The sequence below is a fragment of the Pocillopora verrucosa genome, chromosome 11 (assembly GCF_036669915.1).
Source record: "Pocillopora verrucosa isolate sample1 chromosome 11, ASM3666991v2, whole genome shotgun sequence".
Taxonomy (NCBI): Eukaryota; Metazoa; Cnidaria; class Anthozoa; order Scleractinia; family Pocilloporidae; genus Pocillopora; species Pocillopora verrucosa.
The window spans coordinates 8,530,099-8,554,234 of NC_089322.1; the positions used below are offsets into that span (position 1 = coordinate 8,530,099).

Below are 24,136 nucleotides of genomic sequence, written 5' to 3' on the forward strand. Positions count from 1 at the left end.
CGAAAGACTGAAGTTAATTAAAATGAGAAACCCTTATATACAGACAGCAGCTAAAGTCATCTCTTGTTGATCTATATTAAACTAAAGTTAATTTAAAATGTAAATTTTCAGATTTAAGTGATTTTATTCATTTTTTCGGTCACTTTACTAAAATTGAGAGCATTCTTAGTGTTTAGCTCGACTATATCTCGGTTTATGCCCTTTTTGCATAATATGCATCAAAACATTGTGACTTAAAGTATTACACAGCGTTTCACCTCCATCTCAATGTGACACAGCTAAAACGTAGATTTGTGACATGTCACGGCATTCTTACCAGGATGATTGGCAGTGGATAGTGACTCGTCTTTGCGTTCGGTCAACTAATTTCTCCAAGCGACGGTCGTTAAGATAAACCTGTATGTAGAGAAATGGAAAAATTATCTCATCATAAATTTTTCATCGGAGAACAACGTTGAAGGGCTCTACGAACATAACCAGGTTCAGTTTAAAATACATTTAGCAATGTCTTCTTTATCACTATTTTCGGGTTTTTACCGACACTGACTGAGGTATGTTGTTCCGTACAAAGGCTGTTAAGGAATTAATTTATATACAAACAAGACATATTTCAAAAAATATATTTAAGGTGACTGGTGAACCATATATAAGTGTGTGGTCTCTGGTGTCGAAAAACATCTGTTAAACCTATCATTTGTCATTTTGGCTCAAAAGAAAATTTCTTGCAAGGCCGCAACTTTCAGGTCATCACTTCCAACACGTCGTGATTTGCCAACAACACCAAAATTCTATCTCTGTTTTTCAGGAGTGGTTCTCTGTAAACTATAAGGAAACTAACCTGATAACCCCGGATGCAAACATCCCCGTATGTAACAGGTTCATTCCACTCGATAGTGATCTGATACGGAGACAAAGTTCGGCACCAGATCCATGGAGAAGCGGGAGGGCCTGGTGTCTAGATAAAAAAGTAACAGTTTGCAAGCCACAAAGTACAGAAAGACATACGTGGGAGGAGAAAGGAGAAAGGAGAAAATTTAAGGGAATTTTTTTGAAAAGGAGAAAAAAGGGGAGAGGACTCTGTAAAGAGAATTTTCAATGAGGAGAAAACAGCGTTTACGTCATATGTTAAAGGCCACAAAGTACAAGGCCACAAGCCATAGTGTTTGACAGCTGTTTATTTTACTCCTTTGGTGAAATATTGGGAGTTGAAATGAATTGAAAAAAAAGCAGTTGGGGTGTCCTTTTATGACGCGGAGGTGTGGGGACGATCATATAAAAGTTACCTGACAATGAACCGGACCAAACACAGCTTTGGCTTCTTTTGTTTCGTCAAGTAACTCCAAGTAAATAGTGTAAACAGCACTGGTAAAAAAAACGGAAAATGAAAAAGAAAAAAATTGAGCGAAAGTACTGAACAAGACAAATTAGTGCAGGCGCACCTGAACTAAATTCAAGTTCACCCACAGTGCATCACAACCTTACGTGCCTCTGACGAGGATACAATCGCAAAGAGTGAGAAAAATCAAAATGTTGCTGTTAACTGAGTGTTACCTCGGTGATACAGACCAGATTCCATATTCATTTACATTCCCAGGTAAGAAAACTTCCATCCGATATTCAAGTGTACTGCAATACCACACCAGTCTATATCCACTCGTATAAACTGCTACGTCAGACATCAAATTCCACCGAGCTACCACTCCACCCTCCTCGTCACCAGTCTCACTACACGTACTGCTTCCCAACGAGCTGGCAGGCCTACTTGCACAATAATCTACTCTCAAACAAACTCCCCAGTCCTGACGAGGTAAAGTAACTTCGACGGGATCTGAGGCCGACTCTTCGAAACAGTACAAGGAGGATTTAATGTCATCTTCATCTGTGTCTGTGCCGCTGATGGTTGAGTCAGACGGTTCACTCTGCAACAGGCCACAAGAAGGTACAAAACACATCACTGAAAAAACTGATAACTACATGAAAAAACTTCAAATCTAAATGTTTAGAAGCCTATTTGATTGAGTACCAGTGTTTCATCAGAAGCGCAAAGTAGTATGGACAAAGAGTTATGTTCAGAGGCGTTCTAATTCCAAACAACGGATGATGATTAGAGGTTTTAAAGGTAAGTATATACGTGAAAATAATAAAAGACATACTAATAATAAAGATAATAATAATAAGAATTATAATCATAACAGTAATAATAATAATAATAATAATAATAACGAAAACTCGCGAGAAATATAACACAACATAAAACTACTTAACTAACCTTCCTTTGTTGACAACCAAACATCTCTGGACAAGTCATAGCCACAACAACACAAGTGTACTTCATTCCTGATTTGCATTTCTTGATAGTAATGTTTTTCTTATCAGCGGTTAATCTGGTGAACACGCGGCCATTCATTTGCACACGGAAATCCTTTAAATGACGCACGCGACCACATGGAATTTCCTCATCATCAGTGACTGGGCCGGGTGAGAAATTAACAAATTAATCGTATGTTCTGTTAGTTTTTTGAAAAAGATAACGCACCTTAAACACAAATTTGGAAGAATGAGCCACTTCCAACTTTTACCTGATACGAGCAGAGTTAAAATGGAGTGACGTTTCTGGCACGTAAGCAGGCAATTCGAGGAAAGTATATAATAAACAACTGTTAACTTCCTCACCTGGCGAGAGAACCAGAGGTCTATTCCATGACAGATGAATTTGAGTTGCAGTAAAACCGCTAACCATAAGCACAGGCGATTCAGGTGGGGCAGTGGTAGAAACTAACAGGGGTCCTGATAGGTAAATTCGTTGCAAATCAGCAGGTTTCTCACTTGGAGCGCTACTGTTTGTGGAATTCGTGTCACTATGGTCACTGTCAAAGTCTTCCTCATACGAATAGTCCATAATTCCTTCAACCGTCTGAACAATGATCCTATAAACACTACCAGGTTCCAGTCCTCTTAACACTGCTTCACAGCGTTCGCTCTCGACGAGGAAATCATTAACGGTCTCCGCTTCCTGTACCACTTTACCACGTGACCTCTTTCGTTGCTGTCTGTTTTCGACATAATGTACTATGTGGTGCCGAATGATGGACAAACCATAGGCCACTGCTGACTGCCATTTAATAGCAAGTGAGGTAGGAGAGCGTGACGTAAGTTTAAGTTTGTCGGCGGCGTCTACGCCGTTTGTCGACGCACAGAAACTCGCAACTGAAGTACTTCCCCCTTCAGGGATGTCGAAGATGTCATCTTTAGTTAAGACTTTCAGAGTAAATGTATATAGGGTTCTTGGAGCCAAGTGTTCAAAATCAAAAACGTTAGAGTCCGGGGAGACATGAAAGTCTACGCCTTGATCAGTTGAATGTTGATTGGTCATTTTTACGTTCACTAGAATCATGGCTGCTGGGACATCGTGTTCTACAGGAGCTTTCCAGGCTAGTTTGATACTTTGCTCTGTAGCTGAGACCACGTAAATATTAGTTAGAGGGCCTGGCGCTATGCCCGTCTTGAACGAGATGGGCTGGGACTGAGTACGGTTTATTGGTTGTTCATTGGAACTGTCGTCATTAACGTGTGCCGCAAAACATTCCAACATTACATAGTACTCCATGCCTGGTTCTAGGTCTTTGATTCTGAAAGGCTTCTCTATTGAAAGAAAAGAGCAGTTTTCAACGAGTAAAACAGAACATAATTAGAACATAATTATTTGGAGGGGACAAGGGGAAGGGAGGGTAAATCTATTTGAACACGGAAAATGCGTTAAAAATTTCTTTCATAATTTTGACCGCCCTTTTCACCCCACCTTAGCCACTCGTCACCTTTTTTGGTGCCTGTATTGACGGATAAAAACATTGCCCTCACTGTGCACGTGAAAAGCTTGCGCACGATTGCTTGCCTAGGAGCTGATGCTGGTAACTGAACATTTCCAAGTGATAAGCTCTAAGTCAAGATCTGATGATATCAAATATTCACATTAATTTGCACAGCCCTTACCTTCAATCCTGTGTCTCATAGCAGATGCTCGTTGTTCTGTAGTTTTCCAGCATACAGCATTTAATATCTCCGGATCAACGGAACAAGAAGCAGTAAAATCCAATGACCATGTAATGGAAACAGAACGACAGCATACATTGGTGAGTCCAAAACTGGAAATTTGTCTGACCAAGTTGGAATACTGGATCAGCAATGGCGGCCCTAGAGAGCGTGATAGCTGTTTCGTATGGTCGACTGAACCCGTGGAAAGGAAACTCGAGCTGCTTTCCACACCACTATCAAGTAGTTCAACTGATGATGGAAAGAAATGCGGTTTATTGACTTCCTGGTTAACTATTTCTGATATCGGAACGCCACGATCTGAAGTGACTGCAGCCATTTGGACGCGGATAACCTCTCCTAACCTAAAACCTGTTAATTTTGTTTCTTGTTGTTCCGGGGAAAACAGCTCTGTTGACCATTTACCATTAACGTGAAGAATGTAGCCCTAAAACAAGGAAAAATAATCATAAATGACAATAAGATTGATAATACGGACCGTATAACCTGTGGTATTGTTCACTTAATAAAAAAATGCAAACATACCGCTAAAGCAACTCCACCATATTCACGTGACCTGCTCCATGACAAGGTGACTCCTGATTGGTCAATACGAGAAACCCGAGGCACAGGGGGAGATGGTGGTCCTGCGCAGTAAACCTCCAAAATGTTGGAGCTCTCACCATAGCAACCACACACGTAAACCTTATTTTTATCTTCACCAGTAACTACATCTGGATTTAGATATTTTCTAACGCTCAGACTGTACTTTCGCTCAAAAGTGCAGTCTGTAATGGTATAAGTGTGTTCATCTGAGAATATGTCGGTCACATCATCCAGAGCACATTCCCCATGTAGTACTCCATCTACATAGACACAGTAGCTGTACTGCGCATGCTTCTCTGAGTAACTGGAGTTCACTGGCTCATTGCGTTTCCAGGCGATGCATATAGATCCCCAAGTTGACGATTCTATGATGTAGATTTCTGGAGATTCAGGTACAGTAGGACAGTGCACAATGATTGTATTGGAAGGTTTGCTGTCTCCTACATTGTGTCCAGTTACAGCTATTAAACTGAAGTTATGGATTTTACCTGATAAAAAAAATACAGATATATTACAAGTTAAGATCGCAAGATAGAAATACCCGATACAGAAACCTCTACAGTTGCTTTTAAAATGATAAAAATTTTAACTGTAACGAACTTTAAACAATTTTAGCCATGTTTTCATCCCTAAACCACCCTTAAACAACAAAATCTATTGAGGCAAAAGGAAAATCAAATAATCGACTCGTCAGCTTGTTGGTTCTCAAAATGTAAATTGACGCAAACCTTCCTCTAAACCAGCTAAACATAAGCTGAGAGTTTCAGAGGCTAAGTCTTCCCTGAATGCCTTGCCATCCTTCAGCAGTCTATATCCCACGACAGTTGCATCTCCGAATGACGTGGACGGCTTCCACGTCAGAGTAACCTGAAATACAAAGAATAAATGTTCGTGGACACGGCCAGATAAAACCAGGAGACGCCATCTATACCCAAAGTGATGTAGACATCAGTAAGAAGCAAGCTGAATTCACTTTTTCTTTGCAGAACAAATACCAAAGGAAGTTATCAGTACCTGTCTATCCTGGAGGTCTCTGACGTGGAGCACCGGTGACTTTGGCGCCCCGGGCATGGTAAAGGAAATAACATGAGACAGGCTTTCGCCAGCACATGGCATCAATTGGCCCAGAACGGCCAGTCTATAAAGACAAAATTGAGGTAGAGATGTGAGGAACGTGCTGTAAGTACACTGCGGTAATACAGCATCAAACTATCTTACCTGTAACTACAACGTTGTCTTAAACCAGTGATCTCGATAACTCTACCAGTTGTACGCCATGCGTGTTGTTTTAAGTTAGCCTGTGAGTATATAGATATATGAAGAACTAAACGAAATAAATAGTCAAATAAATTAAATTAATCAATCAAAAAAAAAAAAGGTTCACACGAGCGTGTTTTAATGATGCACGAGGACTTCTAATGAGCTGTTTAAGGTCAGTCAAGTAATGAAAACAATCCATTTTGTTTAGTAAATTAGTTTTACTTACGATTTCATTTGGCCACATTGTCTTTACCGGACTGTCTTCAAATTTGAAACTGTAGAAACATAATTTAATATTTAAACACAATTGAAATATCACAACAGTTTAAAACGCACGAAATTAGTACAATCTGGGCTTTCTTTACGCAAAAACTTACCAAAAATTGCTATTAATATCGCTGTGAAATTTCCTACCAAGGGAAAACACCGAGTAGACAATATCTGCGCCGGCGATCTGTTTGGGCTGCAAAGTCCATTCCCATTCCAGAGTCACGGCGGTGGGCGTTGTTCCTTTGATTACGAGAAGAGGTCTGGGAAGATGTTCGGATCCATCTGCAGAATTTTTGTCGTAACTTGTTTCCAATACCTCTCCTAACAGATGATGCCCAAACAATCAGTCAGTGACGATGCACATGTTACGAATGGTAAAAAATACAACTTGATTTGACTCACGCCTGAAAGCATTTGGTTAGGGGAGGGGGGGGGGGGGGTGTGAAACAAGGTATTAATTTTTAAGCCGAAACCAGCGGCTACCAGGTGTGACCGCATTTTCATGAAGCACCAGAAAACTTGGCTACTCTTAAAGGCAAGCAAGACTACCTCTATTTCAATGAAAGTATATAAAGTACACAAAGGCACACAATTGTCATTGTTTGACATACTAAGTCTATTGTATTTGGGGTGACGTATAAGGTCGCGACAGAAGAGATTGGTAATTTCCTTTGCAGAAGAGGGACACCAAAGCAACTGGGTGACACCAAACCTCCGGACATCTGACAACACAACATCGTCAAATAGGTGTGTTGAATAAATAATTATCCGAAAAACGAATATCAGAAAATACCTAAACAAATTGAGAGAGCACGTGACAATACCCTTGAAATCTCCCTTAAGCCCAGATGTCACATAGGTGAAAGCGGTGCTTAAATATGGTTTCCATCCTGCCTACACCACATACCATCCTATATAAAAAAAAAACAGACAAACAAACAAAACAAAGACAAAAAAGACACTTAGGCGCTCGACAAATATCTTACCTTGGAAACGATCTTTTGCTTCCTCTCCCTTCATGTTAGACTCCCTATTTCCACTTTCAAGTTGGAAGTCTACGTCATCTTGATTACTGTTGAGCGCGAACATAGGATCATCAACGACTGATGATTCTTCGAAGGTGGGCATCTCTGTTGTTTCTAAAGCAACAGTCATTATTCTGTCGTTATCATTCTTCACCGAACCATTGCTACTTAACGCCGACCAAATGTCGTCCACAACTTCAAATCGGACATTGTTGCCGTCTCCTGCATGTTTAGATGAAAGAGTAACACAGTTCGTTTCCTGCGGTGTTAAATCTGCTAATTGGTTTTCTCCACACACGACCTTTTCAGAGTTGGTGCATTCCTTAAGCCGTTCGTTATTTGGTCCTTCGACTTCATCTTTTCCTTTTGACATTGAAATGGCTCTGTCTTCCACTTGTGTGAAACTGTTTAGTGAATCTTGTAACACTTCGACTGCGGCAGCAATCAGCTCTTCTTGTAGGTTCTCGTTCTTACGTTTTCCGTTTGCTTCTTCATGGGAGGAATTTTGCAGCTGTATACCTTTTGATTCTAAATAATCTCTTTCGTCTTGCTGGTATCCATTCTTCAGTTCTGTGGCTTTACCTGGTTGCGCTGACCTTTCGCGCCCTAAAATAAGCTGCGCAAGGTAGTCGGGTAAAATCCCTTTTTCCAGGCATTCACCTCTCTCTGAATTTGCCCCACGCACATTCTCATCCTCTTTTTCTGTGGCACTATCTTGTGATTCTTCTATCTCGTCTGAAGCATCAAGTTCAGATAAACCACAGACCACCTTTTCAGGGCTATCATAAGCTGTCTCCCCTACTTCGCTTCTTTGGCTCTGAGCAATAAAAGCATCGTGCCTAAGATCGTTGAAATGAATATCGTCACGTACAATATCCTGATCAAGCTCTGTTCTTGATTCAACCTCAGGTTTGTCATTGTCCCAAATTCCCTGAGCACCATTGTCTCCAGCTTTGTTATGATCGGTACTACCCTGGCTGGCTACGTGACTCATTGCGTGACTATTGAACTTGTCACGTTTAGCTGAGAAGTTTTCATTTGTTGCTGTATCTTCCTCGCCCTTTTTCTCGCTTTGATCCCAAAGATCCGCACTCGTTTCACGTGAAGACGTTTGTTCGATGATTTCAGAGGGTTTTTTGTCATTATCCATAAACTCAGTCCTCTCCACTTCTCTATTTACTAGTGTTTCTTGAGTCACTTCATACTGCTCTGACGCTTGTTCTATTGTTAATTTGTGATCGTGTTCAACGGACTGGTTAACAATAACATCATCTTTTAATTCACTAAACACAACGTGTGCAGGAATGTCACTTTTAGCATTAGATTGGCTAGTTGTAGCTTCGTCAATATATTCTTCGTGTAGCTGACTTACTCTCTTGTTGTCTTCTATAGAGTCTGTCAGCGATTCTGCACTTGACTCTGTTCCTCGACAGCTTCCGCCGAGATATCTGAAAATAGTAGAGTCCAGTTCAACGTTAACTGCAGTACAAGTCTCATCTTTCACCTGAGCTGAGGACAAGTCAGCCGGTGCATCTTTCACATCAGCTTCTTTATCTCCTAAAGGAACGAGTCCATCTCCAGCCACTTTTTCTTGTTCTTCAAGGCGGTGTAACGACTCATTGTCTACTGACATAGTCTGTACATGATCCATCTCTTGAGATGAAACTCTCTGTTCAACGTCTGCATCAGGCTCAGCAGCCAAAGCAATCAGCGGTTGATCTTCAGGGATTGTCTGCAGTTTACTGATAAGTGATTTCAAAGAAAGCTCTTCGTTCCCAGCCGACTGAACTGTTACACACGACTCCGAAGTGACTTGCTCAGCTACTAATAGCAGCTCCCGCGCGGCTTCGCCATCTTGAATTTCCTCGCCTTCCTCAGAATAATTTTCAGTAGTTGTTTTCCGTAGAGCACCAAGAATTTCCTCTGGTATTGGCAGCGAGAATTCTACCTCATTTGAATACAGCAAAACATCTGATCCTGTACAAAAAAAAAAAGCGGAATTAAAATAAATTGTGAACTTGTTTTCTTTCGCTAAAAGATTTGGATGTTATTGTTTAACAAGGTAACAAGAAAAAAGCTAGTGAAAAAAAACGAACGAGCCTAAGAATATATCAATAGAGCACATTTTTGTTTATTTGTTTTGTGACTATTTTTATGCATTTTAACGTAGACAGATAAGTGTCGTCAACTCGGATTATTCAATAACAAATACATCACCACTGAAACTGGGACATTCACTAATTTAAGTACCGATTCAGTAAAGATAAAAATACACAACTTTTAGCAGAAGAATTAAATGCTTCACCAACAATCTCCATAGACATAAATTCACATATAAGGTAGTTAAAAAACATATTCCTCGAAAGCCAGTTAATATTAAATAGATGCGTTCACCAAAAAATTATTATTTTGTTTTAAAAGAAAAACGAGATGTTCAGCTTAGGTAAATGTGCCACGTTTTCACGGCAGTTTTAAGTGCAGTTCCTACGCGACTAGACGAGTTAAAAAGCGGCGCACAACGTTAAGTTAAAGTACTTACCGGGAGAATGAGAAGCTACACACAATGAGTAGGTCTGATCTTGCAAACTGCTTTCAAATACTACTCTACAGTAGTCGCTTTCCGATTCCGGTATTACCTGCTCAAAAATAATAGAAAATATACCTTCACTACAGAGGGAAGAAAATAAACAAAAAGCGCAGTACAGTATTTTGGCTTCAAGGGAGACAAAACAGCTTCGATAAACGTGGCAGTGGAAGAACAAGTGCCCTGCTTAAAATACACCTGACATTTTAATTTACAATCTCCGATACAAATCGACAAAAATCTTATCACATGTATCGATTGGATAGGCACTAAATCTAGCAAGTATTTTTAAGTAGCAGGGCGTGACACGAATGACCCCGCAATCGATTGCCTTCTTTTTGAAAGGAGAATTGTGAAGGGAAAGCCAATCGCATCATATTGGACAATTGAATTTGTGTTCTAAAGAACCAATCTAACCCTGATTCTTTTCATCTGAAAAACAGTAGAATATGTCATTCGGTAAGCATGGGGTGAAGCATGTTCACAAGGAAAAAACTTGAATTTGGTGTTCACCTGTTCTCCAAACGGCTGATCATTAATGATCACAGAGTAAGATACGATATCAGCAGTATTAGGATCACAGAAGATTGGCCATACAATCACAAGAGACTGGGGTGAAGTGGCAGCTTCCAAAGACACTACTGGTCCCCCGGATAAAGTTTGTAAAGGGCATGAAATCACCTGCAAAGTGGATAGAAAATGAATTATGCACACTAAAGATGAAAAAAAGGCTTATTTGCTAAATGTACGATTGAGTCTATGTCCAGTTATCGGAGTAGAGTAAAAATCTTACCACTTCATTGGAGAGTTGGGGTTCAAATGATTCTTGGGTTGGATAAGCAGCCAACACCACGTGATAGACCTTTCCACCTATCATACCGCTGACCACCAAGCCTCTGCAGTGCGGGCCGAACCATCCACCGTAGTGTTGACCGTTTAGGAAAAGCTGAAAGTAGTAGAGATACGGATTGCACAACTAAAGTAGCTAAAATGAGTTGCATGAATTATTTTGATTAAAATACAGCACAGACTTTCAATTTCTTTTCTGGCAATTTGGCGGTTACATCACATAAGTAATTATGACATCTAGAATTAAAACCTGACTTCAAAACATCTGCATGCCCTGGGTTCCCTGGGTATCTTCATCAACAATTCAAAAACGGTGATATAACAGACTGCTTTGATGATGAATGAGTTGATGGCTGAGTCACCTCTCTTCGTAAAAAAAAGGGGATTCATAAAATGGGAGGGGAGGGAAGAGAATGGCAGCAGACACAGAAGCATCGAGAGACACAAGGCCACACCTGAAATCCTTTGATTCATAATAGGTCGGGGGGGGGGGGAGGAAGGGGAGGGAAGAGAATGGTAGCAGACACAGAAGCATCGAGAGACACAAGGCCACACCTTAATCCTTTGATCCATGATAGGCCTGAAGGAGGAGGGGGGAGGGGAGGGAAGAGAATGGCAGCAGACACAGAAGCATCGAGAGACACAAGGCCCCACCTGAAATCCCTTGATCCATGATAGGTCGGGGGAGGGGGGGGGGGAGAAAAGGGAGGGAAGAGAATGGCAGCAGACACAGAAGCATCAAGAGACATAAGGCCACACCTGAAATCCTTTGATCCATGATAGGTCTGCAGCGTTTCCCAGAGTAACATTGATGTTAAATGTGTTGTCACAAACAAGCTCTACGGTAATACTCGGCCTACAACTTAACCAATGCCACTTGAATATCTAACGCAAAAAAAAAGAAAAACGAACGAAAAAAAAGACAACACAACAAAAAACAGATTATACCAATACAATACAATACAATACAATAACCTTTATTTAACGTGGTCAAATGTTCTTAGCTAATTAGCTTCTTTACAGACATGCCACGAAAAGTAAATTAATAAACTAGGAATAATAATAAAAGAGATTTCTCATAAAAACCTAAATAAAAATATATTTATACAATTAAAAAATGATGAAAACTAAGAGTAAATCACGATTACACTGTAACATCAGCAGGATCGACATAACAGCAACTCGCACCTTTAGCATAGTTTAACTAGTAACTGAGGACCCGTTTATCAGTTCTCTTCATCAAAGATAATACGCACTTATATTCATCAGTGCACAGGAAGATTTAAAAAAGTAACCAGGCACGCTTTTGACGACTGAGTTTTGCGCGTATTTTTGAAAAAAATTTTGAGCGTTTTCCAGGACGCTTTTTGTGTTTTCATAACCTTATCTTAACACGAGAGGAATTACGAGAATCGACCATTTCCGAATTCTAAAAATCCTTTCTTTTGAAAATGAGTTATATTCACATGAAAATTACAAAAATAATTTTCATTTCAGTGGTTAAGCTCATGGCAAATCACTTGAAATTAGAGGCATCGCGCATCTCTAAATGGTCTTGTATCGAGTGCAGTTTGCACAAGGGTCATGCATTCTATCAAAACCCGCCTCTCTTGCCTACTGAAGACGCTACAGGAACACTCTCCAATAACTCAGACTCTCACCTCTTCTTTCAAATCTACTTCCTCTGATCCAGTCCCCTGTTCCTGCTCAGACTCTTCATCGATCATATCCTCTTGAACAACATCATCGCTTTTAATGACCCAGAAACGTCTGTGGATGCATAGTTGAATAAAACAATCCAAGATAAATCAGTTATCATCAATCAGTTGGATTCCTTGGGATGGGAGGTTGTGCAGTTAAGAAACAGGTATCCATATCTCAACCTACGCAGTACGCTCTTAATTTCACTTGGTAATTCAGACCAGCAAGCGCGAGTTGTAAGTCACGTGCACAGAATACAGAGTGTGTCTGATCTTTCGCATGTGTGTTACCCACATACTCAGCGAGTGCCAGCTTCGCGGGCTTCTCGTATTTTGAACTTTCCATTTACATTTCCAACAGGTGATAACTTCTGCAGCATTTTATATCCTTGATAATCAATCCGTGTTATTCCCAAAACGGTTTACAGTCAAGACGCCCGAGAGTCATCTCGCCCGAAGTCATGTCGCCCGAAACCTGAGTCATGTTGCACGAAATTTTAGTAATGTCACCCGAAAGAATAAAAGTCAAGTCGCCCGAAGAAACAATTACCAAAAAGATCAGAATTTCAGACTGTTAATAGGCAATAACGTTGAGAATTTTTTATCGCTAAAACGCTCTTTGTTTCCGATAACACCATGAAGATTCTTAAAGCGTCGTTCGTTCCTAACTACAAAGGGAAACTTTGTTCGTTTCCAACAAAAAATGAAGCATTGTTCGTTTGGTATGTAATCGTTTCTTACTCACGGACGTTTCGTAAGCTTGAGAAACTCTTTCTTGGTTTCTAACAATACCATGAAGACTTTGACTGCACAGAAATCGATCGTATGCTCGGAATTGAAATATGTTTGAGTAACGATCCTAAAAGCGTTGTTCGTTTCTAACAACAAAAGGAGGCGTTCTCCATTTCTAACAAAAAACTGAAGGGTCGTTCGTTTGGTATGTACTCGTTTCTTACTCACGGACATTTCGTAAGCTTGAGAAACTTTTTCTTGGTTTCTAACAAAGCCATGAAGACTTTGACTACACAGAAATCGATCATATGGTCAGAAAGACCATATGATCGACCATAATCCTCGCACTGTAGGGCTTGTTGGCGTGGTCTAACTTCATCATCACACTCAATGCAAGGATGAATGCTCATTTTGATCAGTTCGTAATCGTATTGTAGCTAGCTTTACCCTCTTCATTATATATATAATATACATGCGACCGCCAGAGGAAACAGAGCACAGCTCCATAATTTATGCCTATTCTGATCCTAAGGGAAATGATGCTATCAGACTACTACTGTGAAAAAAGTCACAAGCATAAACAATAGACTGTTATCTTAAAAATATCACACTTACCTTACGCAAGGCAACAAGTTAGTTTTTAATGTTACGAAGTTCACAAAAGACACAACATAACTTTATTTGTATGTAACTCGCGTTACCTTTTACCGACTGGTCGAACGCGATAATCGACATTCGTTTACCAGATGTTTTCATCTGTTATTATTACGAAAGTCACAAATAGACACAACAAAACTTTACTTGTATGTTTCGCTGCATCCGTGCATTTGTTGTTATAGAAGCGAACAACACTTCCCTCTGTTGTTAGAAACAAACAACGCTTTTAGAGTCGTTACTCAAACATATTTCAATTCTGACCAAACAATCGATTTCTGTGTAGTCAAAGTCTTTATGGCATTTTTAGAAACAAGAAAGAGAAATGTCCGTGAGTAAGAAACGAGTACATACCAAACAAACAATGCTTCATTTTTATGTGAGAAACGGAGAACGCTTCCCTTCGCTGTTAGAAACGAACAACGCTTTTAGAATCGTTACTCAAACATATTTCAAATCCGAGCATATGATCGATTTCTGTGTGAAACGATCACATACCAAACGAACAACGCTTTATTTTTTTGTTGGAAACGAACAACGTTTCCCTTTGTTGTTAGGAACGAACAACGCTTTACGAATCTTCATGGTGTTGTCGGAAACAAAGAGCGCTTTAGTGATAAAAAATTCTCAACGTTATTGCCTATTAACAGTCTGAAATTCTGATCTTTCTAGTATTTCTTTCTTCGGGCGACTTGACTTTTTTTCGGGCGACATTACTAACATTTCGTGCAACATGACTCAGGTTTCGGGCGACATGACTTCGGGTGAGATGACTCTCGGGCGACTTGACTGATTACCCCCAAAACAACTTGATTTAAATGTATTGATAGTGAAGGAAAAATATGAAACTGAACTTACATAACATAAACTGTACTTACTTTGAAGTATACACTGAACTTGTTACACAGCCTTCTTTCTTGGCTACAGCTCTAATGACAAAGAATCCAGCTTGGGCTAGAAAAATTCCTTTCTTCTCGCTGTAATGCTTTGAAAAGGAAAGAGAATTGAAGGTTATGTTCATACAATATCGAAAAAGACAACACAAATGATCGAATTCTTACAATACTAAACCTCTAAGTCCTTTGCCATGGATCTTTTCGTGTACTGAAGAAAGTATTGCCGTGTCGACAGTTTACAAAATTTAGTGGCCCATTCTAAGCTCTGAAAACCATAGGAAAACCAAAACAAAGTGTAACCCTTACCATAAGTTTTGAATTGTACTCAGCTGGGTAAGATCCATCCAGAGTGTAACATATTTCTACTTCCTCTGTTTCACATTCCAGGAAAACTTGATAACCACATTCAACCTTTAAAAAGTAACAGCACACCCTATCAGAACCTGTCAAGCACACTCTGTCAAACCTGTCAGTTTTTCATTAGCCTCATACAAGTGTTTTTAATCGATCCTGGACGCTAGGAGAAGATTTTAAAGACACTTACATTTCCTCCGTCTTTCTTACCAGCAGGAATCCCAGGTGGTCCAACATGCGCAGCTAAATACGTGAAACAAAATATAGGTCTCTCAATAACATTCCTTGTAAAGTAGCTTGCTATAAATTTCATCCCAGAATATCTTTGGTATCCTCGTGACAAAGAGTAACGTATGTATAGCTTTATAGATAAACTTATCTCACCCTTTCCTAGGACTTCCACTCTACACAAATGCCCATCGGTTCCTTCTGATGATATGAAATATGTTCCAGCAACATCAAATGTGTGAAAAAATGTACTGCGAGTTGTCATCTGACCACTGTTAAAAGCCGAGAGACCAACCACACGAGAGAGGGGCAGCTTAAAAAAAAGGTACATATAAATAAATAAGATATAATGTAAATATCAATTAAATAACACATCAGTATGGTGTATATATATGTATATGTGTATGTATATGTGTATATATATATATATAAATATTATGAGAGGAAAAAAGGACGTAACTACATTTCCCGACAAGCCTGTTTCGTGAATCGCTTCACTCTTCAGGGGTTTAATCAGGTTTAACCTGCTCTGCTCTGCTTCAACGTATTGAGCACTGTTCCACGCGAAAATCGACTTGCAGACGTGGTCAGATAAAAGATGATAACACTTCAGAATCTTCTACTGTCGAGTATTCTGGGTTTGTTGTACTGGTCACGCGGTAGTTTCTCCTGCACCATTTCTAATACTTCAATTTAATTTAACTCTGTCACGGTTAACAAAGAAAAATGGCTGTCTATTGTAAGAGGGCTGTAAAAATGACACAAACAAAGAAATGAAAACTTAACGGACTGCGGCGAGGAGAAGGGTAAACTCCCAGTTACCCGTCCGATGTCGAAATCACGTCTGAACTGAATTGTATAAAAACGTTTTGACAATCTTTCTATTAACTCTGTTGACATTGTAACTAGCCGTCAAAGGATTCATACACCCCTTCAGCATTTCCAAACTCAGTGGTGATCTTCTAATAACTTAAGAAACACGAATTTCTCTAAGAATAAGGCTTATCCTGTGAAAGTAGGGAAGAATCACAGTCTCTTTCCATAAGCCCCAAGCATTAGAAAGCATTACCTCTTTAGCCTGGGGTGGTCTTACATGGATAATGTTATGTTCTTCATTTTCTTGGTTCTCCCATGTCCAAAGAATACACTGAGACTTGAAAATAAATAAATGATATGAAAATTACAAGATAATTTCATTTGGAAAATAACTCAAAATGTATAACTTAATGCTATAATAAAGTAAATGTCCAAGTTTATTTCCAATTTAAATGTACAGTAACTTTTCAGTACCTTTTCTAATGATCAAGCAGATGGTTTGAACCCCTCAGCAACACAATTTTATTACCAAATTAAATGAACAGTAACATTTCAGTACCTTTTCTAATATTTGAGCAGATGGTTTGAACCCCTCGGCAACACAATTTTTCTTCCAAATTAAATGAACAGTAACATTTCAGTACCTTTTCTATTGTTAGAGCAGACAGTTTGAACCCTTCAGTACCACAAGCTTAGTTTCAATTTAAATGAACAGTGACATGCCAGTACCTTTTCTATTGTTAGAACTGATGGTTTGAACCCTTCAGCTGCAGTAACTCCAACCCTACATGAGTAGGGGACTGGGTCTACTAACACAGAGTGGATAAAAGTATCACTTCTTTGACTGTGAACCTAAGAACACAAAATTAGAGCATAAAAAAAAATACATTTACACATACACACATATAAACCATTGAACAGGAAACAACACCATATTGCTGACATTCTGAGATACAATATGATATTTTATTTTATACATACTGAGAATCAAACTGTGATGTACTGTTGTCCATGTCTTTCATACCAATCTCTGAATTGAAATATGAAAAAATCTCAGTATGTATAAAATAAAAACATCTTACCATGGAAAGTGAGTACAAATGATTGTTATTCACTTGTTGCAATGCACAAAAAAACTCACTTGTTCTGACTGCACTCACTTGTTCATTTTTGTGATGCACAGTAACTCATGAATAAAAATTGTTCAAGCACACTCCTCATGGAATGCCTACACAGGTCACTCCATATCTATGTGATCTGAAGTCTAATGAAAAATAATTATTACTGACACTTAAAGTCCAAGTTGCACCTGGTGAGTTTGATTTTATTCACAATAACGATTACAAAATACCATCTTTGTTCTGCTCACCTCACTTTCACTGTCATGACATCCTGAGCATAAGAAATGGTACATTCCAGCTTTGCCAAAGAGGCGTGTGTGGCACCTAAAACCACAAAACAATATAAATTTGCCATTAAAAATCACATTAGAAGCGTAGATAACCAGAAACAGAAATCTCAACATCATCATGTTAGTTTGTCATCACTAACATTGGATTCAGTGGTACAAAATGAATAAAACAAAACATTTGCGGCATATTTTATGTGGTACACCATTACCTTAGCATGACCAGTACAAACATAATGATTACTCAGTAGTTATTATTGCCTATCTTTTTATTTTTCAACTTGTTTTGTTTTTGTTTTTGCTCTTCAACCAGCTATATGTACGTACCTTTTAAAATGGACTCTGTGTGATGGTTGCAACGTTCCTTGAACGTCACCTTGCTGGGATATTTCCTGCAAATTGCAGCATGTCCCATCTGACCACACCCAAGTAACACAGGCATTTACTGATACCACCAATAGATCTGGTTGAATTCCCTCAGCTGTTACATCAGCTATGTGTAACTGAGATGGTAGATTTGATGGCCACAAAAATGAGTGTGGAAATTACTACTCTATAATTATCATGCCAAAGAAACACTTTAATGAATATAACTAAGAACAAGGACTGTTACCTTAGATGACGGGGTCACAACAACAGCTCCAAGCATTTCAGGAATGCCATTGCTTAATGTAAAGAAAACAAGCAGATAAACAAATTTTAGGATGAGCAGTCATGAAATTATCAGAAGTGGTTGAATGTCAAAATCTGTCAAAAAGATAGGCGCATAAATAAAGCAATTCTTGCAGTTAAGAACACTACCTACACGGTAGTGAAAATAAGGCCTGGAAAAAATTCAGGGCTGTACAGGATCTGAACCCATGACCTCTGCAATACCAGTGCAGCACTCTACCAACTGAGCTAACAAGCCAACTGGGAGCTGGTCACTGTATGTTGGTTGTAAATAAACCCATGAAGTGGTGAATAAATGACTGTAAATATATGAAAATCATGTATGTGAAATGTGGAGCTTATTACAAACTTATTTGGAACCAAAGTAATGACCAGCTCCCAGTTGGCTTGTTAGCTCAGTTGGTAGAGGGCTGCACTGGCATCACAGAGGATATGGATTCAAAACCCGTACAGGCCTGAATTTTTAACAGGCCAAATATTTTCACTAATATTTAGGTAATGTTCATAACTGCAAGGATTGCTTCCACATTTGTTTCTTCAACCACAGCTCACATAATGTTATATGATTTTAATGTATTTACAGTCAGATGGGCATATGTCCTATGAAATGTTAGCACAAGGAATGGTCACTGTGGTAACCTGTGAACAAAATACAGTAATCTTTCATTGCATCAGTGTGCAATGTACCATAATTTCTGGCCAATTAACCCATTACATGTACAAGCAATACAATAAAGACTTGATAATTCAAAGAAATGTCTATTTACAAAATCAATACAAAAACAAATTGTTTGTACCACGAGTGAGATAATGCAACATACATGGTGTACCTTGCAAAATAAAATATACCAAGGTCTTGAAATACATTTGTAAAGGCACTTGCTGCTTTGGTTGCCTTTCCACTGTCAAATCCACTGGCCTGTGATATCCATTGGTGTGAGACCTAACATGAAAACAACAAAACCTTCCCAGTGTTACAATAATATACATTCATACTTACACTGTTGGTAAGCATTTATTTTCAAAACCTTACAGCTGTGGAAAACTTCTTTTAATTGATCCCAGCTAACAAGGATGTTCCTCTGGATTTAGTGTAAAATGTTACAGTCAAAACCAAGAAATATTTGTCTGTGATACAAAGCATTATTAGCCTCATTAGCAAGCTGCAGGGAACTTCCAAATTGTGCACAGTACAAGCTTTAGTTGTGTGGCAAGTTCTAACAGATACAGAACAAGAACCGAACAAGGAGTTAAGAGGAGTGAAGGAGTGATGCCAGTGCAGCCCTCTACCAACTGAGCTAACAAGCCAACTGGGAGCTGGTCATTACTTTGGTTCCAAATAAGTTTGTAATAAGCTCCACATTTCACACACATTATTTTCATATATTTACAGTAACAATAACAGAACAAGGAATTAATGTTCTCATGATCTAACCTGAAACTAATCACTGATTTAAAAAAAATGATACCTGTTTAATGTTATGGGGTCTTTTAGTATCACTCCACTGCCACCATACCCAGTCTCCAGGATGTACATTTAAGATCTTTGGTGTAAAGCGTCCATCACAAACTTTGACTGAATAATGCTAAACAACAGGAGATGAAACAGAATTGTTTGTTTCAAGGCTGATTAGGTAAAAATGACATTTATTTATTCCGTACAATTCATCAGTACTGAATAATTTTGACCATCTGTTCAAACCAGCAAGTCTTCAAAACCTCCTAATGGATTGTCAAAGGTCTTTACGAATCTAAAATGTACAAAGTAATAATTCTTTTCCAATAAATGGCCTTCATTTTCTTTGTCCTTATATTAAGGTCACAATGGACGCGTGACAAAAATATGAACTAAATACCATCATAATGAGTAAGGAATGTTAGATAAAAAAAAAAAAGAAAAGTAAATAAAAATGCTTATACAATGATATCACAATGCTTATACAATGATATCACAAATCTCTTCTAAGTTGACACTTGTCTCTTTCTTTGTTAATATTTTCAGCTAATCAAGACCATTTCTGTTTATATATTTACCTTTGAAGTTGTCTGCACCACCACTGAACAGCAAGTAGATGGAAAAGATTGGTCATCCTTAGGGACCAGGTGGAAACTAAATTCTCCTATGGAATCAAACTTGTGAGTCATCAGTCCCAACTGTTGCACAAAATCCACCTGGTCACTCAGTTCCTTACAATCACATCCTAAAAATTAATGAAAAAAAGATTAAACAGAAGAGATTCAGGGCACAGTTTAAAGCAAGCAACATGAATTGTAGAGAAAATTCTTATCTTTTCAAGTAAGTCTCATTAAACAATAATATTCCAAAACATTGCAATATTGCAGAGTACAGAATGTGAAATATTTAATCTTGGAATCGCTTCTGAATCAATAACTGTCATTCAGCCATGCATGATTAACTGAATGACAAAAACACAGGAAGTAGCCTACCTAAGCAAAGAGATTTCCTTCTGGTTAAAGGGGTACAGCAGTTCAACTAAGTTTAGAAAAAAAAAATCAGTCAGAGTAATGACTTAAAGCTAATTCATATATTGGAACTCATGCATTATGTCAAATGAATGTATCAAATGAAAGACTACCGCACTAAGATCTGTTTGGCATATTTCCTTCCCTGACAAGCCGATCTTAATTACAGTACATGCACAAATAATTATCACTAGGAAACCAATAAATCACTGCCCAACAAAGAAAAAGGCCTTCTCGTAAATATTAATTATTAGTAAAATAAAATGAATAACTATAAATGAGGAACCACAAATTTACATCTGTCATTTAGAGTCACTACTAAATGCTACTCTTACAACCTCACTGGTCACTAATAATTTTTTTCTTTGTTACACATACCTCTTTCAAAATGAATGATAAACCCCGACTATTATTCCAAGTCCACCAGATCCTATCCTTCTCATTAATTGTCAGAAGAGCTGTTGAAACAATCATTTGAAATAATTGTTTACTCTGTCTCTTTGTGGATGTCAAAAGTGATTCACCAAACAGTAAAACTGTTATACAATATAATATTATAAACTTTTATTTAGTTATGTCAATTTTATTTTGAATCAAATACATGCAACACTTCCCTAATTGATCACTTTCCTTTAATTTTTTGGCATAAACTACACAAGTGGGTATTGATTTTTTGTAGGCCGATTTAGCAGCTCAGGGGTGATTAGCTAGTGGGTGCTAATCACCCGATGCATGAAGAATAAACTGAAGAATAACAAAATTGGTCTCCTGTTTAATGAAGGGAGGGGGGAGGAGAGAGTTGAGGGTATGGTACTTACTGAAGAGATTCTGAAATGACAGTAAGCTACAAGAAATTCAATCCTGGTCCTAAAATTGGTATTAATAAATACAATAATGTATTATAAGTTTTATTTATAGATCAGGCTACATGTAAACAACATGTAATTGAAGGCTGTTTACCAGGTCTAAACTGTCCATCAACAATGTTAACAACATGTTCTCTTGGTTTTGGTTGCACAACAACACATCCTCGAAACTGTGAGAGATCAGCCATGTTATACATGTAGTGATAAAGACCAGGCTCAACAAATTGATAGGAAACAAGTTCAGCAATTCTACAATAAAATATTATAACAAGGCATTAAAATCATTGATGGAAAATGTTTAAACATGTATAAATACTGAATAAAATTTCAGTGTACAGTGGGGTTCAAATAGAGATTTAAAAATGCATGGGTAAAGATCAAAATGAATAAATGACTGCTAACAATTACACAAATAAGCCTATTGGCCCCAATCTATCCCTGGCCAGTTTATACTCAAGTCATGGAGTGACTATATGGGTGCTCAATTGCTCCCTCTGAATTGGAATGTTTACAGTGTCCCCCCTTACTTCTGAGGTAGCAAAATTCAGTTCACTAGTACACATATCAAAATGATTCTTGGTGAAAAGAGATATTGTAAGAGTTAATAATCTTACTATAGTAGAATTGAATGGCCAGGGCTGAGAATCAAGTACCAGCTGATCCAAAATCGGTGCACTGGTATTGACCAAGAGGCCACTGTAAATTGAATGCGTACTACTCAACTATAACAAACTCACAGTTTTTAATCACAGTTATCCTACACAAGTGCTACAAAGACTGAAGGTGTACCTGGCTGAGCCAGCAAACAATTGTGCTGAAACCAATGGATTTGCCATGGTATCTTTATAAATACACACATCCAAAATCTTTCTAGCATGGGTCTAAAATTGAAAATAACAGTGTAGCAAAGAGATCTCTGTCTCTAATTGCGTAAGACATTCAGATTCAAAAAGTAGAAAAGCAAACTTTCAAGTTAATGTCATGTGAGCTTCAATGAAGTCTCAGGAACAGACAGCTGTTACAGTAATTCATTAGATAAATCAAGTTACATAGCAAAAAAATTCCCATAAAGGCATTTTTTATTTGTAACTCATGAAGTCTACTTAAAACAAATTTAATGTTTATTCTCACCCTGTTAGTTGGACAGTCAAGCCAAATTCTATCTTGAACTCTGGCTGATATCATGCTTGTATTAAGACCCTCATCAGATAGATGAACTGAGAACTCCCTGAAAAACAACAGCAGTAAATTATACACCAATTAAAGTCCTTATTTCTTTAATGGCATTAAATTGAGTTTGCTTTTGACCTAACCCTAAGCACTGTGTAAAAATTTGGGCTCCAGTAATTCATTTCACAATTAGGTGTTAACTTTTCAAGACTTTCAACAGTCTAGAAACAAGGTTGAAATTAATATAACGTTATAAAGGGTAATTTAAACTTTCAACATGGAGGTTGGTCTGCGTAATCTACAATTTCATAAAAAGCAGTGAAGTCTACATACATGTAAGTGTCATAGATACTGACATGGTCTTAAACCTGTCATCTCTCTGAGGCTCAGCAACTGTGTAAGTGTAAAATGAACTTTTGGCTGCTATACTGACAATAAATAAATGGAGACCAAGTGCTGCTAATCAGTTGTTCCACTAACCATAGTTAGATGATTAAACATTCCATCAATTAAAAATACTTCTCTTTCTTTGCTAAATAAAAGAACATACTTATGATATCAGTATATATTTACAAACCTGTTCACTTGAGTAACTCTCACAGCACAAATCAAGTTTCCTTGGTCATTAAGCCAGTCTGTGCCTGTATCATGCTTGTCAAGGTAGAAGTAGAACAGCCCTGTGTCCTGAAATTTCATTTCATGTGTTGAATAAACAGTGATCCTGAATAGGAGAAAAAAATTTAAATTGACCATAATTCACTCCTGGAGGCCACAATGTTTGATAACCAGTATCATTGTACAGTTATAGAATAGGGAACATGCCTAACTTGCTTTTCCAAAGTCATTTGTTTTAATTTCCCTCTAAGTAGATTAATTAGGACTTCATTAAATTAGGAAACTTAAAGATTAGTTACAAGTACCTTGATTTTTTTGGAACAAACCCTGCATGTTTAAAACAAAACCTGAAAAAAGTCAAATTATACCATGAGGACAAGGCAGTCAGTCGCATGTAATAATCATAACCAGCATATTAATAACCAGTTTTTATATTAGCGCACATATCAAAAGAACTCTCATATTATTACATTTGCTTCTTCAAAGTATAGTCCAATTTAGTCATTAGTGTACCTCGCAATCTGGTGAACAAAGTAAGTACCTGATTCTTAACCAAAAGGTATCATGTGACATACACAAGAGATTCCACCAATTCCTGACTTGTACCTTTAACTTCCCCCTCATATGGTATATGGTAAAGTCTGCACTAGAGACATGTGGCCTTGGCAGCCAGATCTTATCACAATTTCTTTAGTGTGAAACTGTCTGGGAGTATTAACCCAACAACCTCCCAGGTGGGATGCCAATCCATTACAAGGTTCCCTTCAGCATTTCATCGCGCTTCCCTGACAATTTGCCAGTATCCATTTATACTCCTAACTGGGGAGAAACACTTTGAGAGTGTTTAGCTCCCAAGAACACAACTCAATATCCTGCTGAGTCTCACAGCTGGACCTCTAAACCCCAGAATCCAGCACA

General features: G+C 38.2%; 1 protein-coding gene across 8 annotated transcripts in view; it reads right to left on the minus strand.

Annotated features, from left to right (window-relative positions):
- Nucleotides 1–24,136, minus strand: part of LOC131789791 (uncharacterized) — a 35,017-nt gene that overhangs the window by 8,430 nt on the left and 2,451 nt on the right. For 4 of the 8 annotated variants that reach the window (XM_066174188.1, XM_066174184.1, XM_066174185.1 and 1 more), the window contains 38 exons: nucleotides 23,524–23,565; nucleotides 23,181–23,324; nucleotides 22,565–22,661; nucleotides 22,223–22,314; nucleotides 21,528–21,682; nucleotides 20,946–21,025; nucleotides 20,532–20,577; nucleotides 20,118–20,284; nucleotides 19,553–19,669; nucleotides 18,914–19,026; nucleotides 18,025–18,076; nucleotides 17,739–17,914; nucleotides 17,373–17,454; nucleotides 16,733–16,855; nucleotides 16,257–16,340; nucleotides 15,344–15,500; nucleotides 15,150–15,202; nucleotides 14,912–15,016; nucleotides 14,588–14,694; nucleotides 12,285–12,393; nucleotides 11,383–11,508; nucleotides 10,568–10,720; nucleotides 10,288–10,455; nucleotides 9,730–9,829; nucleotides 7,152–9,167; nucleotides 6,273–6,486; nucleotides 6,122–6,170; nucleotides 5,854–5,933; nucleotides 5,650–5,773; nucleotides 5,364–5,502; nucleotides 4,576–5,123; nucleotides 3,991–4,477; nucleotides 2,674–3,642; nucleotides 2,270–2,469; nucleotides 1,552–1,919; nucleotides 1,284–1,362; nucleotides 839–955; nucleotides 317–396 (listed from right to left, as the gene is read on the minus strand). In XM_066174188.1, the coding sequence (XP_066030285.1) occupies nucleotides 317–396; nucleotides 839–955; nucleotides 1,284–1,362; nucleotides 1,552–1,919; nucleotides 2,270–2,469; nucleotides 2,674–3,642; nucleotides 3,991–4,477; nucleotides 4,576–5,123; nucleotides 5,364–5,502; nucleotides 5,650–5,773; nucleotides 5,854–5,933; nucleotides 6,122–6,170; nucleotides 6,273–6,486; nucleotides 7,152–9,167; nucleotides 9,730–9,829; nucleotides 10,288–10,455; nucleotides 10,568–10,720; nucleotides 11,383–11,508; nucleotides 12,285–12,393; nucleotides 14,588–14,694; nucleotides 14,912–15,016; nucleotides 15,150–15,202; nucleotides 15,344–15,500; nucleotides 16,257–16,340; nucleotides 16,733–16,855; nucleotides 17,373–17,454; nucleotides 17,739–17,914; nucleotides 18,025–18,076; nucleotides 18,914–19,026; nucleotides 19,553–19,669; nucleotides 20,118–20,284; nucleotides 20,532–20,577; nucleotides 20,946–21,025; nucleotides 21,528–21,682; nucleotides 22,223–22,314; nucleotides 22,565–22,661; nucleotides 23,181–23,324; nucleotides 23,524–23,565 (8,118 nt within the window). Of the gene's footprint in view, nucleotides 1–316; nucleotides 397–838; nucleotides 956–1,283; nucleotides 1,363–1,551; nucleotides 1,920–2,269; nucleotides 2,470–2,673; nucleotides 3,643–3,990; nucleotides 4,478–4,575; nucleotides 5,124–5,363; nucleotides 5,503–5,649; nucleotides 5,774–5,853; nucleotides 5,934–6,121; nucleotides 6,171–6,272; nucleotides 6,487–7,151; nucleotides 9,168–9,729; nucleotides 9,830–10,287; nucleotides 10,456–10,567; nucleotides 10,721–11,382; nucleotides 11,509–12,284; nucleotides 12,394–14,587; nucleotides 14,695–14,911; nucleotides 15,017–15,149; nucleotides 15,203–15,343; nucleotides 15,501–16,256; nucleotides 16,341–16,732; nucleotides 16,856–17,372; nucleotides 17,455–17,738; nucleotides 17,915–18,024; nucleotides 18,077–18,913; nucleotides 19,027–19,552; nucleotides 19,670–20,117; nucleotides 20,285–20,531; nucleotides 20,578–20,945; nucleotides 21,026–21,527; nucleotides 21,683–22,222; nucleotides 22,315–22,564; nucleotides 22,662–23,180; nucleotides 23,325–23,523; nucleotides 23,566–24,136 lie in introns of those variants that run through there. The other 4 variants (XM_059106963.2, XM_066174187.1, XM_066174186.1 and 1 more) reach the window with 4 other exon arrangements.